General features: G+C 32.3%; 1 protein-coding gene across 6 annotated transcripts in view; it reads left to right on the forward strand.

Moving 5' to 3' along the window:
* Positions 1 to 22,890, forward strand: part of MIPOL1 (mirror-image polydactyly 1) — a 539,636-nt gene that overhangs the window by 75,677 nt on the left and 441,069 nt on the right. For all 6 annotated transcript variants that reach the window (XM_072629753.1, XM_072629752.1, XM_072629749.1 and 3 more), the window contains 2 exons: positions 10,672 to 10,807; positions 11,877 to 11,956. In XM_072629753.1, the coding sequence (XP_072485854.1) occupies positions 10,803 to 10,807; positions 11,877 to 11,956 (85 nt within the window). In that variant the 5' untranslated portion in view covers positions 10,672 to 10,802. The remainder of the gene's footprint in view (positions 1 to 10,671; positions 10,808 to 11,876; positions 11,957 to 22,890) is intronic.

The raw sequence follows: 22,890 nt of genomic DNA on the forward strand, positions 1-22,890 counted from the left end.
GCCTACTATTTGCAAATATCTCGTTTTCACAACAACCCTGGAAAGTAAACGGTATTGTTATTTCCTCATTTTATAGACTAGGAAACTGGGAGAAACAAATTGTAACTTTTCTAGGGTCTCATAGCTAGTAAGTATCTGAGACTGGAACTGAACTCAGGGCTTCATGACTTGAGGTCCAGCACTCTATCTACTGCAGAGTCTAGCTACTATTCTTTCTGTGTAGGCTACTTTCTATAGTATCTGAGTTGGAGGCTGTATTTTGTCATTCTCCTTTTCCATTTTTTTAAAGATTGAAAGTATTTTGCTTATATTTGTAAGACACTTTGCTTATATTTGCAAGAATTTTCTCTTCTTTGTTAGGTGACTGGCCAGGAATATGTTAGCTCCCTGCTGAGGGAGGTGATCCAGAAATCCAGATTCCATTACAGAAACTTGCTTCTTGGCCAACCTTTCACTTCCCAAATTATTGCTTTTTCTTCTGTATCTCTTGCTTTCAAGATGCAAAATTGAAGGGGGAAAAACACATTCTGTGCCCTTATGACCTTCTATTTCTTGCCCAAGACAAAGATGCAAATTGTATTAAATGAGAAACGGAAAGCTTACATATCATTAACATAATGAATAACAGAACATTTACATCATGTGCATTACCAAACATTAGTTTCTCAGTAAAATTGGAAAGTAGTGGTGTCAGAGAAGATTCGCAGGCTCTAATGCTTCACAGAGTCTTATGAATTATTATTAGCAAAGCATTTTACAAGCTTCCTCTCATATTTAAGTTTGATTCCACATTTTTTAACACGTGACATCACATATCTAATACTAAAATTTTTGAACAGCAGTCACCCATTCAAATATAGACCGAATGTGTTTATGCCCTTTATGTAAAACATTCCAAGTTTGTAATACATATAATTTCTTACAGTAAAGCAACGTATTGGTTGAGGGATGAAAAGGATATGACAGAAAGTTCCAAGGGTATGCAAAATAGCTTACTTTTGATTCAGTAATTATTGAAGAAAGCCATCTCAAAGCACCATAGTATTTATACTGCTATTTTTATTGTGAAGTCTTTGATTCAGTTGTGCACTCATGGCTTCTTCATGTACTATAAATATTCAAAATTAGATCTATTTTTACTGAGGATGCTATATTGAATATTTTATATACAAATAGAAAACTATCCTTTATTCAAAACATGCCATCAGCACAGTAATACACAATTACTTTAAAGTGCAGTATTTTTCAGGAAAACTATTGAAGACCAATTTGGTCTGTTTAGCCTTAAATTCATTATTATCTCTTCAAAATAGAACTAAGTATGTTTTCCCAGTAAGAAAGCAAGTTGAACCAAAATGTCTTATTAGCAAATTAATGCACATGGTTGACATCAAGCTCCCTCTTGAGTTCTTCTCAAAAACAAATTGAATAGCTCCTTCACCTTATGGTATCTTTCTCTGATGATACCAAAATGACTTGAACTCAGTAAGTATAAATTTCTTAATACTCACCAACGAAAGATAGACTGAAGGCTTTGAGTTCAAGTGTGGAAGTCAAATTGAACCAATGGACAAAGGCAATACTTACAAATTTATTCTCTTCTAGGCAAGACACATTAAACATAAAATATAAAGGAGAATACTTTCCTAAATATGCTGAAATGTGAAGTCAAAGCTTGAATGGGAGGAACACATAATAAAAATGAACACCTACATAATACCAATGTCAGTATGTACTATTTAATGTAATAGAACTGCAAAACAGACCATGATAAATTTCAAAAAAATCCTAACAAAACCCTCTGCCTTGAAGTACTGTGAAAATTATAGCTATTTTTAAAAAATATATTTTTAGTTCATTAAATATTTCCCAATTTTACTTACAAAATGTTTTAACATTCATTTTGTTTTTTTTTAATTTGAGTTCCAAATTCCCTCCCCAGGTTGTTCAGAAAATATCCTGTTCATCATTTCCTATAGCACAATAGCATTATATACGATTATATACCACTGCTTGTTCAACCACACCCCAAGTGATGAGCATCCCCTCAATTTCTAATTCTTTGCCATCACAAAAAAACCTGCTATACATATTTTTTGCATGAATGCGTCCTTTTCTTTTTTCTTTCATCTTTTGGGGATATGTACTTAATAGTGTGTATGGCTGGGTCAAAGGGTATGCAGTTTTATAGCTCCAGATTGTTCTGCAGAATGGCTGGACCAGTTCAAAACTCCACCAAGAATACATTATTGTCCCTGTTTGTTCAGTCTGGCAGTTTAAATTTCCCTAACTAATATATGAATGTCCTAAGCAAAGGAATAGGAAGACTTTTACTTCAGGCTGTGTCAGTTGGTATCTGGAAAAATGTAATAAAGATATTTGCCATGGGTAACATAGTGTGGCTTGTTTCCCATATGTTCTGGGCTGGTCCTGACTCGGGCCAATATCATGGTAACTTAAGTCTGATGTAGGGGATGAAATGAGGTACTTGTTGGTCATTTAACAGTTACCAAAGGAGACTCACTTAGCTGTAGCAGGGGAAGATACTCAACAAGGACATGCTTGGAAGGCGCCATGAGCTAGACTCAAGCTGAGTGATGTTTTCAGTATCTTAAAGAAAAACAGAAGCTAATCTAACGTGGGAATGAGAAATTAGGATACAGTGATTAATAAGGTAATGATGATTAGTATTGTTCATGATAATAGCTAGCAGTTATGTAGTGCTTTAAAGTTTGCAAAGCATTCAAGTATGATCTCCTTTTATTCTCACAACAATCCTGGGAGGTATTGTAAATACATTTTACAGATGAGTACGCTGAGACTGAGAGAGATTAAGGGACTTTCCCAGGGTTACAGAGCAAGTAAGTATTGGAGCCCAGATTTGAACTCAGGTCTTCCTGACTCCATGCCTAGCATTTTATCCATTATGCCACTTAACTGCCTGCTCATCAACCATAAATTTGGATTCTAAATGATTAACAAGACTATGCTTCATATCGTTCTTAAACCAGAAGCAGGCATGGTACGATGTTTAGCATTTTAGTTGAAAAAAAATTTAGAAAAAAGAAATATTTCCTCTATAATTCTTACATTTAAAAATTAGCTATTCTTCAAAGAATTTATATTTTTTTCTGGTTTACTTTTCCTATGCTTTCTCAAGTCACTGTATACTGTTGAAGTTTTTTGAAAATTCCAAAGTAAAATCAAGAACTTTATTTTAACTTTACTCATTCGTATGTAGCCAGTTAATCAGGAAGTGTTTATTAAGCATCCACTGTCGGATGCTGTGCTAAGTATTGGGGATGCAAAAGAAGAAGCATTGCCTCAAGTAGTTTATATTCTATCAGAGGAAACAATATAGAACAGTGCAAGGTAATTAAAACATCTGAAAGAATAAGTCAGAAAATGCCTGATGAGAAAAGATTGGACTTGAGCTGAGCTTATGAGGAAGCTAAAAATTTTGAGAGGCAGCGATAAAACAAGAACTCATTCCAGCCATGGGAACACCCTATGCAGATGTGAGGAGACAAGTGAAATGTTCTGTGTCGGGGAACAGGACATAGGTCAGATTGACAGAACTACAGATTTCGTGTCTGGAGTCAGATTGCAAAGGGCTTCAACTGCCAAAGTTGAGTTTGTATTTATTTTATTTTAACTTTTTTGGTGTGGGAAAAATGGATTAGATTTTTCTTCTTCATCAATGTAGGAAGCTCTAGTTCAGGAAACATCCTCTGCCAATGAAGGTCTACTATTTCTCTTAAAATTACAGTCTTAGAGAGTTATCTGAGGCCCTGAGAGGCTAAATAACTTTCCTAGACTCACTATATAGCTAGTATGTCAGTGGCAGGTCTTGAACTCAAGTCGAATAGACTGCCTCATAACAATAGCCTTCCAGAACTTTTAATCCAAACTTCTCATTTTATAGATAAGGCAAACAAAGCCCAGAAAAATTAAGAGACTTGCTCAAGTCCTTCTTGTTTCTTGATATAATGATAGATTTGGGAAAGGAACCTAGTAAGTTAACTCCAAGTCCATTATTATTCTTTTTCCTGTAAATCATATTTTCTCTCCCTTCCTCCCTCTCCCCAACATAATAGGATTACCTCCATACTTTCACTCCCCCTGACAGTCCTGGTGATGATGAAATTCTGAGGGGTGGCTATTGTATCATCATCCTGTATAGAGATATAAACAGTTTAGTCTTGTTTATTTTGTGATTTCTCCTTCATGCTTATCTTTTTTATGCTTCCTTGGGACTTGTATTTAAATGTCAGATTTTCTATTCAGGTCTGGTGTATTCTCAAGAATACTTTAAAGTTCTGTGTTTCATTACATATCCCCTTTTTCCATTTTGAAGGATTATACTCAGTTTTTCTAGTTAGTTATGCCTGGTTGTAATCTTAGCTCCTTTGCCTTCCAGACTATCATGTTCCAAATGTTACTGTCTTTTCTCATGCAATCATTTGTGATCCTGACTGTAGTTCCATGGTATTTGAATTGTTTATTCTGACTGCAGTATTTTCTCGTTTATCAGAGAATTCTGGATTTTGGCAATAACGTTTTCATTTTGGGATTTCTTTCAGGAGGTGACTGGTGGATTCTTTTCATTTTTATTTTGCCCTCTGGTTCTAAGATCTGGTCAGTTTTCCTTTATAAGTTCTTGAAATATTATCTCTAGCCTTTTTTTTATGGCCTTCAGGCAGTCCAATGATTTTTAAATTCTTACTCTAGATCTATTTTTCAACCAGTTGATTTTCCTATGAGATATTTCATATTTTCTTACATTTTTTTCAGTCTTTTGACTGCTTTATTATTTCTTGATGTCTCTTGGAGTCATTAGCTTTCACTAGACCAGTTCTGGTTTTTTAGGAATTATTTTCTTCTTCATCATCATTATTATTATTACCTCTTACTATGCAGTTAATTCTCTTAACATAATTTTCTGGCATAGCTCTCAATTTCTTTCCCAATTTGTTCTCTACTGCTTTTATTTTTTAAAAAAATCTTTTTTTTTTTGCTCTTAGTTTTTTAATTTCTCCCTTCAATTCTTGTTCATTTTGTGTCCATTCTGCATTTTTTCTTTGAGTTTGTTTATAATTGTTTTCAGGTCATTGTTTTCTGTGTTTGTGTCGTGAGCTTCCCTGTCATTGTAGTAGTTTTGTGTGGTTAGATTCTTTTTTTATTTGCTTTTCATTTCAAAGTTATTAGATGATTTGTATCACAAATTCATATTGTAAACTTTTGTTTCAGACAGGACAGCATTAGACATAACATGAATAATCTATCCATTAATATCTTCACCTATGTGTTGCTTTCTGCTCTATTTTAGTCCAGGCACGTTAGTCCCTTTTATCAATCTGCAGACTAGTTGAAAACGTTCTTCCAAAAAAAATGATCGGCTTCTAATTTTTCATTTTTGTGTGTGTTAGTGCACATTTCTTAGTCGCTGATAAAATTGCTCTTGACAGAGTTGTGTAACATACCACTAGAGGTCACCATCTAAATTGGTGTTGATCATTTAGCCCACACTCTGAGTATGATTAATTGGTCATGAATACTTTTAGTAGTACTAAAATCAAATCCACATTTAATTATTTTGTCTGAAAACTGTTTCTATGAAACTTTTATAGTTATGCTTTTGTTATATGCCCTATTTTGAATGAATGATAAAAATGGACAGAATATGAAGTGCTTTAAGAATGGACTTGGGTTTTCAAAACATAGCATGTTTGCTACCACTGGTAACTAGCCCATTTGAAAAGTGGAGACCTGTTCACTCTCCCCTAAACTTTCTATGTTATGTGGTTTTTTACAGTAGACTGTAGGAAAAAATCATTAAGTGACTTTTTTGCTCTAAGGAAACCTTGTTTTACAAAAGCGTTATGAGGTAGAAGTATTGAGTTTCAGTTATTATGATGATGCTCCATTAAAAGAAGTATTTAAGAAAAAATTTTTGTGGTAATTGTTTTTTTTTAATTGAAATGACTGTTCCTACCAATTGGCCTTATAGAGTAGATTTAACTTGCTTTGAACACTTGTGGACTTTAGATTTGCCAACAGTTTTTATTGGTTGTGTGGAAATGTAAATCTTTGTTTGAAGAAGTGTGCCCTTGCATCAGAACTTGGCATCCACATCGAATCTTAAGAAAACAGGCTGTTTGTTCCCTGGGGAAACTATTCTAAAAGCTAATTTTGTTTTTATGTACTGTATCCTCCTAGATTAAGTGATTTGGGTTAGGTTGGCCTGAGGCAAAACGTTTCAGGATATTTTAGAAGATCCTGGTATCTAATTTACCGTCAGAAAATACTTTAGTTTTCAAGCTCTTCTTCCATATCAGTAGACAGTACAAACCTTTCCTTTCTCTCTCCCTCTTTCCAAAGATATGTATGTATTTATGGTAGTGAATATTAAAACTGATTTTTGATAAATAATGAATTTAATACATTTGAGTGGTAGCTATCCTGTAATTATTACACAAAATAAAATGATTCCTAAGGAGTTTTTTTTTTAGATCATAAATTTCTGGAAAATAAGGAATTTTGCTATGAACTGTTGCAGTCAAGCAGTTGTGGGTGAAATACTAAACAGTATTTGCTTACTAAGCAAAGTTACAGTTAGCTTACATTTGGGCTCTCAAATTTTAAATTCTTATTAAATATTTTAAAGCCATTGCAATCTTCACCAAATCTTTTTTTTTATGTTGAGCTACTTACACTCATAATTTTTCAATCTAGACATTTCTCATCATTTTTATTTAAGAATTATTAGAAAAATATATGCTTAACTATTTGATGTATGTTATGTAGGTCAAAGGTGTAGTCACAGAAGCTTATTCAAACAGGAACAGATTAATGCACTGTTTCTCAAAATAATATTAAAAGAAAATTGCAAAGAGTCACAGGGAACTGCCCTCACGAATTACTCCCTTCCCTCTGGTACCAGGTGGACCTCCTATAGAGTGAGTGTCCTGTTGATCACAAAGCATTCTTCTGTACTCTGTTCTCTGCTTTCTAGGGCTAACCCTATGCTTGCTGAGAGGTATTCATGCTAATTGTAGTAGCAGTTACATTTCTTCTGATTTTCTTTTAATAAGAAGTGCTTTAAGAATCATCCACAGTAGTCTTTTGGAAGTATATCATGGCTTGGAAATGTCCAATAATCATTGATCTAATGTAGATTACACAGTTATATATATAAAATGAAACTTTTCATTCTACAAAATACAGGGTTTTTTTTTAAAAATACAGGTTTAATAAAAAAAATTTTAATGAAGAAATTATTAACATTTCTCAGGCTATAAGGAATGTCAAAATTTCATTTGATTTTAGAGTCACTTGTACATATACATACAGATTATTTATATTACAGATACCTCTGTATCACAAGTACTGTAACTGACCCGGACCCTTTTCCCAGCTTGACACTTTTGGAGCCAATATACACAAACTCAAATAACTAAACTAAAAAGAAACCTGGAAGAAAATGCTATCCAACCTTGTTAGCCAAAAACATTTGCCAAGATGCACATTTCATAGAGGAAAGGTGCAAAAGGTATTTACCTTTTTAAAAATAATTAGCTGGTTGACATTACCATAAGAGCTTAAAATGTCAGACTACATATGTATTGAAAATAGACATTATTTTTTTTACAAAGGAATATATTGTTAATTAGCAAAGGCCTAACTGGAAAGGTGGGTAAGATTTAGGGAGATTTGAGTCAATTGGAACTTAAAAATTTTTCAGTGTTCCAAAGCAGGAAGGAACAACAGGGAGGTTTGGTTTTTTTTTTAATGTTTATAACTCTTGGTGTGTGTGTGTGTGTGTGCGCGTGTGTGCACTTGCACATGTGTGTGATAAATGGATAAATGTTCAGATTTATTTTTTTACTCTGAATTTAACTTCTTCCTATAGTGAGAAGTCGTCATAGTTTCCTAATAGTCATGATTAATATTTTTATATTAACAAGTGCTTTATTTGCAAATTAAGACTAATTTGAAGGTTCATAGGTACGAAAGAAGTTTAATCTAACATACCTTTGTAGAATGATTTGTATTCATATTTAGAAAATTTTAAAATAAAGTATAGAAGTGAATTTTTCTTTGAAAATTTTCCAAACAAGTGTTCTTTTTCTGGTGGTGGAAAAACCCACCAGTTTTGATATTCAGCATATGCTTGGAAATTTTAAACAGTTATATTCTTTGACATTTTAAAAAAGTGTTTTACTTTTAAAAACCTTATTCATATGATTATGTGTATATTTAATCATCTTAATGTTAAAGTACACTAATGCCTTTTTATTTGAGAAGAATAAGATAAAAATGATAGTTTTTTTAGTTTTGAAAAGCACATTTTAAAAACTTCTACAAATTTAAGCTTTTGTCATGCACTGTTTAAGGTTACCATAAGGGCAGACAATACTTTATGATGGATTTTAATTCCTTTGTTCTTGAAATTGTTGATGTTTAAAATAAACATTTTAATATTTACCTGTTTACTCAAAGCGTAGAACAGTAATATGGTATTTATATAATAAGTATGCATTTTAATTGTTTGAATCATAAGTATTTTAAAGAATATGAAAATGTGCCATTAAATCTTTTTAAGGAGTTTTTTCCAGTTTAATGTCTAAATCCAAATTCATAAAGAGTTGGAAAAATGAGACGTCTGAGCTATAGGATTCACAGGGATTTCATACGAAGCCTATTTAATCAGGGTAACACTGTTATTAATATTCATCAAGTCAGCTGGAACACAAATGACAGACTATGGAGTCTATTTTTTTTAACTTGGTGAATTTATTAAAAGCAGCTTAAAAAATTAATGGAATATAAGTAAATTTGTTGGATATGAAAATCTAGTTAACAGTAAAAAATCTTTATAGAACTTTCTTTAAGATCATTTTACATTGATACTATTTGACAAATTTCATTGGTAGTAAAAGTACAAAGATGCACGAATGGTCATTTAAGAGGATTTAAATACATTGGCACATTAATTTTTGCATGAATAATAAGTAGTTTCCAAAAGCAATTAACTTACAGTGTACAAGATTTTAATAGGAAAATAAGCCTTTGACATCAAAGGAGCTTTAAACTTAGTGACAGGACTTTAAAGTAATTTGACCTATTTGATTTTTAGTTTGTGCTGTACCTGTTATCAAGTATATTTATGTTTATGTATGAGAAAAATAATTAGATAAGAATAGTGTGATGCCCCTTGAATCCTAGTAAAGCTAAACATTTGTGGCAACAGTTCTGGTAAAGATCTGAACATTTGCCATACTTTTTTTACAATGAATATTATTAGAGAGCATCTTCTGAGGTAAGTCAGAGGTAACGTGATTTGTTGTAATGCTAAATACAGTAACTATCAATGCAGCTTCATAGTTTGTTTCCAATTTTTTAAAACAATAGTAGAATATCATGTTTTCAGTGTTTACAACATAAACTCTCCAGTCCTGTGCAGTTAATTTTGTAATACTCTATTTCTAGCAAGCATATTCCTTCTGAGGGTCCAGTTGTGTATTACATATAATTTCTAATATTAATCTATTTTCTTCCCAGATTTCCAAATTGGGCTTTAGTATTTCCCAGTTGTATACTGTATTTGTGCTTAATGTGCAAGAAATTATTTTGAACTGAAACTTATTACAAATTCCAGTTTGTAGACTATTTTCCTGGAGGTGGTTTTCTATTGCACAATTTTTATTCTTAAAATTAAAATTCATTTTATTATTAATTGGATCTTGCTTATGAAGGAACATAGAATTTAACTTTAAAACTGAATTATCTTCTGTACAACCACTTGGGCATGAATTAGAATGCCCAGTGAGTCAACAATTTCTCTTAAAATTTTCCCTTTTCAGCTACTTTCCAGTCTTACATGTGGAATTGTAAAATATTTTAATAAATATTTTTATATTCAACATTACATAGCATTTTTATTGGACTTCAGGAAGTTCTCCATGATGTTATCAAAGCTATGTGCCATTGGCAAATTAAACATATTATGTTAAGCATATTCTCACACTACAGTGAGGGTGATGGCTCCACAAGTAGTTTTTTTCATGGTTCAGTGACGTTCACTAATATGTCCAGGAGAGGGCAGCATTTTCCTATACCAGGTACGTACTGTAAAAGAACATGCCCTGCTTACACTGTCAGTGTTTCTTATAATTACTCCCAGTATATTTGTTGCTTGCTTATGAATTAACTTGCATTTATGGAACTAAATCATTCCAATCATTTAATTACACCTGAGGAGCTGAACTATAATTGCTTGCTTCCAACTAGGATCTGATATGGCTTGAGCAGTATTAATTTGGTGTTTACTTTTCTGAGTGCTAAAAGCATTAAAATGATTGTGCAATGGGATTACATTTTACTAATTGCTGGCATTCATTAGCTGGGTAAATGGCAAGGAATAATGACTGTATATTGTAGAAGGATAAAATTATGGTTTTAAATAGTATATTACTAGCACATTAAGGCCCCTAAGACATGTTTTTAAATACTCCAGAGGTTATTAAATACTGTATTTTCTTCATGTCTTGCTATATGAATCTATTATTAAAAGAGTCCAATTATTATTAACCTTTTGGGCAATATGTAGGGAAATGGCTTCATTGACTGAAACATTTCTTTGATATTAATAACCTTATATATTTTCAGCTAATCCAAAAGCAAATGTGGAACTTAGAAAAAGATTGCCAACTCCAAATCAACACAGTTACAGAGAATTAGAAAAGGAAAAGCTTACAGCTTCATTTGAGGACTTTTGTAAAGAGCTCTGTGTACGATATATGAGGTAACTGCTATTTTTTTCACTGTTAAAAACTAAAACATTTTTAAATAGCTTTTGTCATATATACACATTTTAAAAAATATTACTAAAAGATAATTCCTATATGTTTACAATAAAAGGTGGCCTAAAGAAATCTTGTCAATAATCTTCATGATTTTTATTTTAAATCAGAAGTTTAGAAATCAAAGATTGTTCAGTTTTTGTTTTAGGAAGGTGAGTGGGCAGATTGTTTCTACTCCTAGAATTATAAAAGAAGCCTGCATAATTGATTCTTCATTGCCACCGTGCAATGATACGTTAAACATGTAAGCATGAGTTAAAATTTAAACTTTAAACACTATTCAAAATGACTTTGTGGGAGAATGGATGTTTTAGTTCTCATGCACTAGTGATCTATTAACATTCTCAGCTTTTGAACATATGGGACATTTTTCTTGGAAAGTTGTAATAGGTTCCAGGTTAGATTTTTAGGTTTGGATAAAACAAAAGTTAGTCATGTTTATGATGTGTAATACTGGATACTATATTGAGTTTTATTTATGTACATTTTAAATTTCCATTCTATATTACTATGATCATGTAAAAAGTTATTTTTTTATATCTTGAAGTTCTAAAGGTATATGAAAATACTTGATGTATAAAATTTCTTTTTTAGTTGTCCAAAATTTTAAAATAAATATGAAATACCTTAAAATACCTATAGTAATTTTTAATCTATATATTTTAAGTTAAAGGTTTAAAAGGGGAGTTTTTTGCAAATTTGTAACTCTTATTAACCCCTTCTACCCCCCCACTAAATCATTTGGTAAATTAAAACATATTCCAACTAAGGTAATGAGTTCATTAAAAAACTGAACAATTACTATTGACTAAATATAGTTATAAAGAAAATAACCTTTTTCCTGGAAAAACTATTTAACATCAAATGTAAAAAAACCCCAATTTACTGCCCTAGTAAAAATATTTTAGAAAGCCATTTGTCTTATAAATTCTGTGTTAAACAAAGCTAAGGAATAGGCTTGTTCTAATATATTGTTTTAAGTTTATTTATCTAGAGTTGGCTTTACTTTAGCTTTAAAATCTTGGAGCAACAATCAGTGACTGTGCCAGATCAAACAAGTTCAGAAGTACAAATGGAGAACTGGTCAAAAGGTAAGAACTTTTAAGGTATTAATATGTAACCCCAGGTGTTGTACTTGTGCAAGGATTGTGGAATATGTTTGTTCTTGCTGATATATTAAAGACTGTGTTTGTGTGTGTGTGTATGTGTGTGTGTGCAAAATTAGGGGGAATATTCATTTTACCTTGTGCATGGCAAAACTGGTGAGGGGGAGATAACATTTAATATTTTCAAAATAGAAACCTTAGAGTATATATTAAGAAAAATATGAATCTCAGTATTTTTAAAGTGATGCTTATTATATATTACTATATGAAACTTTTGTTGTCTAGTTCTCCCTTCTAGCAATGTGGTCTGACATGGTTAGGTAACTTTTCCTTACATATAATGCTGTTTTAAAGATTTCTCTAATGACTCTTCATCAGAGTAGTTTCTGCTTCCTCTTTTTCAGAAAATTAAGCTGACCAAAACTTTGACATAGATGAATACAGCATATAGTTGTCTTATAAAATATATTATAAATAACAAAGACTATCACTTCACAAATTTAGACTACATAGAACATAAATGAAAATTTTTGAGTCAAAAGGATTATAAGGTATAACTTTGAAATATATTTTATAATAAAAGGTATAAATGTTCTGTCATTGAAGGAAGTGTCATCATAGATCAGTAGAAGTTCCTGGCTTTTATGAATTTCAGAGGTTTTTTTTTTTAGGTCTTGATTTTTTTGTAAACGTTTTGAAGTTCATCATTCTACAGTCCTGTGGAAATTGCTAATAAAATTTTTGAATAGACATCTCTGATAATGAATGGGTTTCTATTTCGGGAGTTGATAGTGAGGTCAGAAATTAGTTGTTCTCATTTTAAGGGATTTTAAAAGTATGTAGCTTATTAAAATTTAGAACCTTTAGGGGTCAGTATATACTAAGAAAGGTTGAAAAGGTTAACTGTGTCATAGTGACTAACCAAAACAAATTGTTGTCAGCTATACATTAAATATTTTCTATCTGTTAAAAAATAGCAAAGATATGATGAGTTTTTCAAAGCCTAGAGAAGCTTTAGACAATATTTTAATTTCCTGAGTTTCTTTCTTTAAGATAATTTCTAGCTTTTATTATTTCATAATGTACATGTAAAGAGCAATGTTGCTTTGTTATTAAATATTATTTAAAATGTGTTTAATTGGGTCTTTTCGTCTTTACATGACAGTTATTTTCTGCACTGCCCCCTCTATAATGCTTTTCTGCTAGTAATCACATTTCAGTTGTCATGCGTTAGATGACTTAAAAAATGGGTTTTGAATCTAAAAATGTGGTATGCATGTAGTATACTCTTCATAAGAATAAATAATTACTTTATAATTTTTAAGTCAGACTGGAGGGAAATAGGAAAAAGGATGTTGAAAATACTTTAGGTTTCTAGACTCAAGAAAAAATAATTAGTAGTAATTATGTGTGACTAAATTGTTTCAGGAAATAAATTACTGCTTTGTGATTACATTGAAAGCAATACTTAGATTCACCTGCTTTTGCTGAATGAATGACCTTAAAGTAAAAGCTGATTTTACTAAATTGTTTTCAGTGAACATAGTAACAGCATCATCTCTGTAAGTAAGCAATAAAAAGAACCCCAAACTCTGTCTTTTATAAACTTCATTTCAATGGGTCTGTGATCTTCTCAGTTGTGGGTCTTCCATTCAAGGTTGGAACTCTCTCTCGGCCTTCTCCTCTCGTGTGACTCTTGGACACATCTTCTTACAAACCCTCTGGAAGAGCATTGCTCATGGTGCTGCTAGAGTTTGTGGTTTATGCACTCATTCTTCCTTGCCCTGACTTCATGAATGGTCCATCTCCTTTTTCTTTTTTTCAGTATACCTCTTCAGTGATATATTTTATGCCACTTGTGGGTAATTTTTCACTTATAATGTTACAATTTTAAGTCTTCAAAGTGGGGTATTTCATGATAATCCTCTTATTTTAAATTCCTGTGAAAATAGAACATGAAAATAATAGTAAATGTGAGAAGTGGAATAACATCTATCTATCCCTAAATGACTTAGATGTGTTAATATTATTAAAGAGAAATATTTGAAATTTATTTAAATTCTATAGAGGTGCTCTTCATATGATCGTGTTCATAAAACAGGAATGCCTTTAAAATTCATAAGTACTTGATGCAGCACATATTTTATTATTATAGATGATAGCATATAGAACTAATGGTATTCATTTAGGGTAAAACAAACTTTTGCCAGTATTGAAATTTCTATTTCAATTCAAAATCTCAACGCTAATGGTATCCTAGAAGATTTTATATGCATTTTATAGCAAATATGAATTTGATTATATTTCATTATCCATGTGCCTTAGGAGAGGTTAAAAAAGACATGTCTTAGGGCTGATTAAATTTACTGTTTATCTCCACAGGACCTAGTTTAATAGAGTGATAGTGGCTTCTCACACATTACCATCTAAGAATACTTGAGAGAGTGGTTCAGGACCATTGGCAGCTAGCCAAAAAAGAGTGATTCATTTCCAGAGGAAATGTGCAGACTCCAATTGAAAAACGATTGAGGATATAGTCCATTATGGAAAAGAAATCCATTCCTTTAAATACATTTATTAAATCAAGTTGGCTTCTAGGGATATCTGATTTTATACCTCCTTTAACTATGATATTACCTTTTAGGCCTAAATACAAAAACTGACCAAGACAAATCAGAATAGAAACCTGCATTTCAAAGACTAAATTTTGGAATATATAAAGTTGTGATAAACTTTATGTTGAAGCAATAATTTCTGTTATTAATAATTTGTGCTGATTAGTGGGAAAATTTTTATAAGAAAAAGTAGTGCCATTTTAATTTTAAACAATGTTTAAATCAGCAAACATTTTGCTCATTGTTCTCCTAAAATTACACAGTATAATTGATGGTTCGGAAACTCCTCTCTAGGAACCTGGTTTTGATTTCAGAGCTTTGAATTCACAAAAGTTGGTTCACATGTTTAAGTTTATTAAGGGTTTTAGTCCAAACTTCTATTAGTTGAAATTATGCTAATGTAGTGAGTCTTAACCATTTTTGTGTCATAAATCACTTTGGTAATGTGGTGAAACCTATGGATCCTCTTTCAGAATAATGGTTTTTAAACCACTAAATGAAATATATAGGATTAGAAAAAACAATTATATTTAAATAAAAATACATATTCCTCCCCCTTCTCTCCCATTTCCGAGCGCATGGATTCTTGGAGGGTTCTCTGGAGAATCCCTGTACTAATGTTACTACTCCTAATAAAATCAAAGCAGTAGATTTTTATCTCAAGGTTTGTTTGTTAATTTACGTGCTTAATAATTTTTATAAAGTATCAAAATTGAAAAAGAATTTTATAGAACTTGTAATATTGCATCAGTGCTTTTTAAAGTCACTTAATGAATTTGTATTGTCATTTTGCTTTAAAAAATTTATCTGTATCAAGTTTTTGAGTGATAGTTTCCAGAAGATATTTTTTGTTACTTTTGGAAAATAAATGTAGATCAGATGAACTTATACCTTGAAATTTTAATGATAAAACTTATTTTGTAGTTCCATGTTTTAATCTGCAATTTGGAGAATTTTTGCTTCTTTGTAAATGCCACTATTATATTTGAAAAGGCCCAGAAAATGATTAAAACGTATGTTGGATTTTTCATATTAAAGTTAGGTTCATAGTGATCAGCTTTGTTTTGGAAAGTCTATAATTTTTAGCAACAAGGAATATTAAGTTAAACTTATTTCAGTATTATATTTATTGCTATTTAATTAGCTAGCATAGTTATTTTAAGTATAGATAGCTGGTATGTAGTATCTTACTTAACATCTAAGAATTAAATGAATGTAAAAACCTTTTATAATATTATAAACATTAAGTATATATTCAAATTTTCTTCTTTAAATCATATTCTCTTCTTTTCTTTCAAAAGTTCAGAAACATCAAGTCTTGCCTCTTTATGACAGTGAGATCACATTTACTATTAGTTTTGTTGAACTAACCAAAATACAGTGACTATAATAAGATTGGAAAAAACAGAGCAAATATTTCCTACCCCAGGGTTCGGGGCTTATTCCCTTTGTGTGCACAAATGTTTCAACTTGCATACATTGTATGAACATAGATCCGTAAGTAGAATAGTATGAAGTATACTATAGACTATCAAGTAAAATTGGTATGAAGAATTTTTATAATTTGAAACTTCTCATTTTTATTGTACTCCATTATATTTTAAGTAAATGTTAGTCATGATAGAACAAATGGTGATCATAGTCCTCCTTTCTCTGCCATTTTCAGAAGAATTGTAATTAACAATATTTACAGTATAAGAAATGTGATTGTTTCTATATAGAAACCATTGCTTGTATTTTATTATCCACTAGTACAGAGCTTAAGATCAGGACAGAGCTGCATTAGGACAGGTAAGATGAGCAAATACACAACAAAAAAATTTCATTAAAAAAGCAGTCCTTGATCTCTGGGGAATATCGTCAGAGGGTTCACTTGCATCTTTAATAGACCATTTGCCCTGTGTGAATTTTTTTGTTGGCCCCTTATTACCATGAGTGACCTTTTCCTTTTTTTCCCCCTTTCCAATAGTGGTCATCTAAAATGAACAATTAATTTAAAAAACTAAGACTATTCTGCCAAAAAATTTCGGCACTTTCACATTTCAAAATATTTGACATAACAGTATACTTATCACAGTGTGCAACATTTTACTAAAAGCCTAACTAGTGAAAGAGAAGGTACTGTTCCCTTTTATTCATTTGTTTTATGGAGAAAAGGGTAAATTTGAATAAAACAACCAGTTTTCAATTTGAAAATTATTTAATAATTCTACATAAACTGTATTGATAGTGTGAAACCCTATATTTAAACTAACCTTAATTATGAGTGATAAACAGAATATTTACCTATCCCTTATGATCTGCTGCTGATATGTAAATTTATTCTTTGACTTTGCACAAATACACTTTTGAGCTACTGCTTAAACACTTTTAGGTCCTTAGCCAAACAGTTTTAATGATGCCTCTAATATTATGAAAGTGTGACATTTGATGAATACTTTGTATAGTTGTGATATCTGGGAATATGTAAACAAAAAAAGAGGACATCTGAGTCATCATGCAACACCTAGATAATGTATAATTTTACTGTCTATAGCCATCTTGACATTTTTTTATCTTCCAAAGGCAGGTTTCATTTGGAATCTTAATCTGAGATTTATTTGGTGGGTCTTGAAATCATAGCTAGGGTTCCCACAGGAAATGGTCCATCCACCAACAGATTAAATGGCAGTCCTGCAGTTGTTAGGGGAGTTCTGCATTTAACACACATGCATACTCATTCAGCAGCACTGTGGAGAAAAATTAAAGTAGTAACCCAGGTTTAGGAACAATGTAGCTAAAAAGTCCCATATTTGCTGAATGACAAAGGGTTATATAGCAGCATTTCATTTTATTATTCGTGCTTGAATTTCTTGTTTGCTTTGTTGAGTCTGCTGACGAATACTAATAAATGCCTGCAACAATCCAGACGAGAGATGCCTGGCAACAAAGCTATGCGGTGGACCTCCCTGATCTTCTCCAGTTCACAACCTGACCTTTTGAAAAATTGGCTGGGCTAAGCTGCAGAATTTGGGTGTAATGGTTATTGTTAACTCCAGCTTTAGGATTTATTAATTTGTGTGATCAAGACTTACCTATACTTCAAAGTTTCAAAAGACCAAACACAATCATCCACCCATTAGAACTAACATTGTGTTTCAGTGAATCCCACTTAGTATCTGACTAGTGATTCTTTTATTTTGATGTGTTCAGAATCTAAAGATGCTTTTAAAGTAGAACTGAGAGAGACATGTATAAAGAAGATCTGGGGTTTTCTCTATAGCTAATATGGGGGGAGGGTGGTGGAGGTAGCCTTTCAGTAATGAATTGTGAAATTGCTTTTTAATACCAGAGAAAATGCGTATGTTCAGACACATACACATACAATGAATTACTTACAAACATTATGATTAACATTAGTACTTATTTTAAGAATTTATTGTTTTAAAAAAATTAACCAGTTATATTTAGGGTGTTGTACTTTTTAAAAGTTCATATACTCTGTTAAATAAATATATATACATATGTATATATTAATTATGCTTATAATAAGAAAAATGGGGAAATATTGAAAGAGTTAAAAATGTAATGTATATATTTTACTTTTGATATAACCAATTTAAAAGTATTTATGGTAATACATATTTTATAAGATGACAAAATTTAAATAAGACTGAATTTTGACCTACTTCAATTCTGGAAACTTCATGAAAAAATATTTCAAATCCTCTTAAATTTGCTCTGTTTTATTACTACTAAAATCAGTTCAATAAAATTTACTAAACATCTACTCTGACACGTGACACAGTCCTAGGGATCAAAGGCAAAAGACAAACAATTCCTGCCCTCACGGAGGTTACTTTCTACTGGAAAGAAATGTCCACAGATGAGTTTATACAAAATAAATATGAAATCATTTTTATGAAAGTGAGGAAAGAATATTAACTACTTTTTAAAGTAGATCTTATGCTAGAAAGTTACATTGTCTTAAAATACATGTGACCCAGCTTAATTCAAGCATTCTGGTTTTATTTACTCCTATTTAACCAATCACCTTAACACATAAAGCACTTATATAATATGCTTAATAAGTCTATGAATGAATTAATGAAAAAAACATATTAAGCACTTACTATGTGCAATGCCATATGTTAAGTGCTTGTGATACAAATAGAAGAACAAGACAGTCTCTTCTCTCAAGAAGTTCACATTTTAATAGGGGAAGATATCCCACATAGGAGGTTTTAGCTATAGGACAGATGGAAAAGCACCATGGAACTTAGAATGCAGTGGCAAAGCAAATGTGCTTTTTAAAAATTATTTTTGTTTATTTTGTTAAATATTTCCCAATACCATGTAAGAAATTTTTTAACAATCATTTAAAAAAATTTTTAGTTCCAAATTCTTTCCCTCCTATCTCCTTTGAAAAGGCAAGCAATATGATATTGATTATACATGTGAAGTCTTGCTAAATGTTATTTCCATATTAGCCATGTGGCAAACAAAATAAAACAATAAAAAGTTTTTTATAAGTATTTTTCAACCTGAATTCAGAGTTTATTAGTTCTTTCTTTGGAGGTTGGTACAATTTTTCATCATAGGTCATTTGGAATTGTTTTGGATCATTGTCTTGATCAGAATAGCTAAATTTTTCTCAGTTGATTATCCTTACATTATTATTACTGTGTATCAAGTTCTACTTTTGCTCACTTCACTTTGTATCAGTTCATATAAGACTTCCCAGTTTTTTTTGAAAATCTTTCTACTTGTCATTTCATATAGTATGATAGTATTATATTATAATTATGTAGCACAACTTCTTCATCCAGTCTCCAATTGATGGGTATCCACTCAGTTTCAAATTCTTTGCCACCACAAAAAGAGCTGCTATAAGTATTTTGATACATATAGGTCCTTTTACTTTGATCTCTCTGGGGCACAGATCTGGTAGTGGTATTGTTGGGTTAAAGGGTATGCACAGTTTTATAGCCCTTTGGGCATTGTTCCAAATTGTTTTCCAGAATAGTTGGACTAGTTTACAACTCTGACAACAGTGCATTAGTGTCCCAAATTTTCCACGTCCCTTCCAACTTCTGTCATTTTCCTTTTCTGTCATTTTAGCCAGTCTGATAGGTGTGAGGTGATACCTCAGTTGTTTTAAGTTTCATTTCTCTAATCAGTTGTGATGTAGCTTTGATGTCTTTTGAAAACTGCCTCTTCATATCCAGATGTGTTTTCTTCAATATTATTTCCATCGTTAAAACCATATTTACTTCTGATAATTGAATCATTTGATAGTGCCAAAAGCTCTCTTTTCTGAGTTTCTGAGTTTTCAGTAGTCATGGCTGCTGAGGAGGTGTTATCTGTGGGGTGACATGTGGGGAGGAGTAATAGGTAGTCATAAAAGCATTCAGTACATGCAAAACAGTTGCCAGAAGTTGGTAGGTTACATTCCCATAAGATTTGATTTCATGGATAACAGATACACATACTGGGCTAGTATGAGGACTGCAAGGTGCTGCCGTTCTGGGGGCTCTTACACTGTCTGAATGTAAGTGGACCTCAAGATGTTAGGATGATTTGACTTGTCTGGTCAGTACTACCTTCAGGGTGCCTTGCTGCTTCAGTTAGGCTGGCTTTCCTACCACTGGTGGCAGTTGGTTAGTAATTGGTGTGGGTTGTTCCCCTAGATGATAGTTGTTGGGATGGACTTGAAATAGTGTTGGTGATATGAAGAGCACTGCTGTTTCCTGGGCCCTTGGATTTATTTACCTATCTAAAATATTTTTAAAACCTCCTAAATTTGCTCTATTCTGTTACTGTTAACTTTGAGGACTGGGCTTAGAATTGTTTATTTTTGTTAAGTATTTCCCAGTTCCATGTAAAAAAAATTTAAGTCATCAAAAATTTTTTTGAGTTCCAAATTCTTAGGAGGAAGGCACTGCTATTCCCAGGGCTCTTGGGTTAAGTGGTCCTGTGCTGTCTCCATCAGAGTAGGAGTGGAAGTAATGATCAAAATGTTGGTGGTGGTTTGACTCCAACACACACACACTTGTATGTATTTAAATAAAATGTTTTTTTGTTTTTTTTTTTTGAGACTGGGACTCTCTCTTTCCCTAGCCTAAAGTGAAGCAGCCACTCATGGGCCTGATCAGCACAAGAGCTTTAACCCATTACATTTTTCTGGCTTGGGCTAGTTCACTTTTCCTTAGGCAGCCTAGTGGTGCCCCTTCTATCCCCACCCTTCTCCCACCCATGACCCTTCCAGAGTTCACCATTTTGGTGCCAGGTTTAGTTGAAATACCCATTTGGCTTAGTTTGCCGCAGCTCAGAACTCACAAACTCAAGTGATCCACCAGCTTCAGCCTTCCTTGTAGCTGGGATTACAGGGCTGAAATCTCAATTGATGTGGTCAGGAAACACCCAGAATACAATCACAAAGAATAAAGTAGTTATTTGAGTAATTACTTATCCTACAACCACACAACATTATGCGAAGAAGGCTTTAGTGAATTTGAAAGGATAATATGGCCTTGGCTGTAGATAAAGGTAATTGACACTATACCAGAAACATCTTATGATTGGCCTATATATAAAAGAAATAAATCTTTCAGATGAAAAAAATCCAAGTTTTGCTTTGTGGAGAGACATACTCCCTAAGACAAATAAGGATGCAAAGAGACCATCACTTATGTGAGGAGGTAGTTTTAGAATGTAACCTCTGGTCACAGAAAGAAGTCCTCATTAAGGACATAAGAAAGGAACTGAGCCTTTTGTCCATCAGAGATGATACATCATGAGGACTCTTTTTGAAGACTCAATAAAGCAGAAGTTCTTAGACAGACAGCTGGGTGGCACAATAAAATAGAGGGCTGAGATTGGAATTAAGAAAATCTGAATTCAAGTAAGACCACAAACACTTACTAGTTGTGCAATTCTGGGCAAGTAATTTAACATCTTCCTGCCTCAATTTCTTCAACTGTAAAATAAGGATAATTATAGTGTCTACCTCACAGGGTTGTTATGAGGAACAAGTAGATTTTTTCTCAGAATGTTTGTAAAAGCATACAATAACAAAAGAAACCAATTACAGACCGTTCTCACTTTGTATAAATTCACATTATGTGCATTGGACTTTAGGTAAGGAATAATGAAAATATAATGAAATTATTAATTAATGAAATAATAAATGAATAACTAATGAAATTAAAGAAATCTATATACCAAAAAACCAAACCAAAACAAAAACTAAACACCTATGTTAACTTCTCCTCCTACCCTTCAGCTTGGCATTCTGGGGTCCCCCACGCTCCCACAGAAGACAAAAAAACACCCCAAACCCTTAGAAAATCCTCGAAGTGAAAGCCCCACCCCTCCTACCCACTAGCACTTGTCTTCTGTCAGTCTTTGCTCTGGTATGCATGTCTATCCCTGGTTTCATGTGCTTATACCATGTATTGACCCCCTTCCTGCCTCTCTCCTTCTCTCCCTTCACTACCTCCAGGTAAATTCACATTACTGCACAAATCACATAGAGATCTATGGAATGATCCCCTTAAAGTAAAGCAAGAAGTGTCTGTATACTGAAGTACAGTGATCAAACTAAATATGATTTCAAAAAACCTCTGGACCCTCGATTAAGAACTCTTACTCTAAAGGGAGAAAAGGCTTTTAGGTCTTGTAGTATCGGGTATTATGAGTTACCCATTGCCATACATGCACACATGCATGCATGCGTGTGCACACATACACATATATACATATATACTATTGCTTTCCATGGATGTTGTGTGTGTTTTGGGGGAATGTTTTATACTTATTGTCATTACCATCTTATTAAGTGCCTTTCCTAAAGGGAAACATGGCAGTAGGGTCTAGGGAGCTCTTGTAGTGGGAGTAGCCACCCACAGGACCTCTCCTCTAGGGATCCAGACTATGAATTCAAATGCAAATGCCAGTTAGTAAAGCATCTTAAAAACGGTATCACACATGAATAATTGCAATGGAGTACATTTTATTCACCCATAAATTAGCAAATAATTACATTGGAATAGTATAATAAAAGGATCTGTGGGTAAAATGAGGCATGTGAGATATGACTCCTAGATTTTCTAATCAAAACAAGATGAAAACCAGTCACTTTAAAAAATATATTGTTTAGATCAAGGGTTCTTCACTTGGGGTCCATAAACTTGTTGTTAAAGATATTTTGATAATTCTATTTTAATATAATGGATTCTCTTTGTAATCCCATATATTTTATTTTACACATTTTGAAATGATTGTTCTGAGAAGGGGTTCATGACACAAAAGCAATTAAGAACC

Source organism: Notamacropus eugenii, chromosome 1 (genome assembly GCF_028372415.1).
Source record: "Notamacropus eugenii isolate mMacEug1 chromosome 1, mMacEug1.pri_v2, whole genome shotgun sequence".
Taxonomy (NCBI): domain Eukaryota; kingdom Metazoa; phylum Chordata; class Mammalia; order Diprotodontia; family Macropodidae; genus Notamacropus; species Notamacropus eugenii.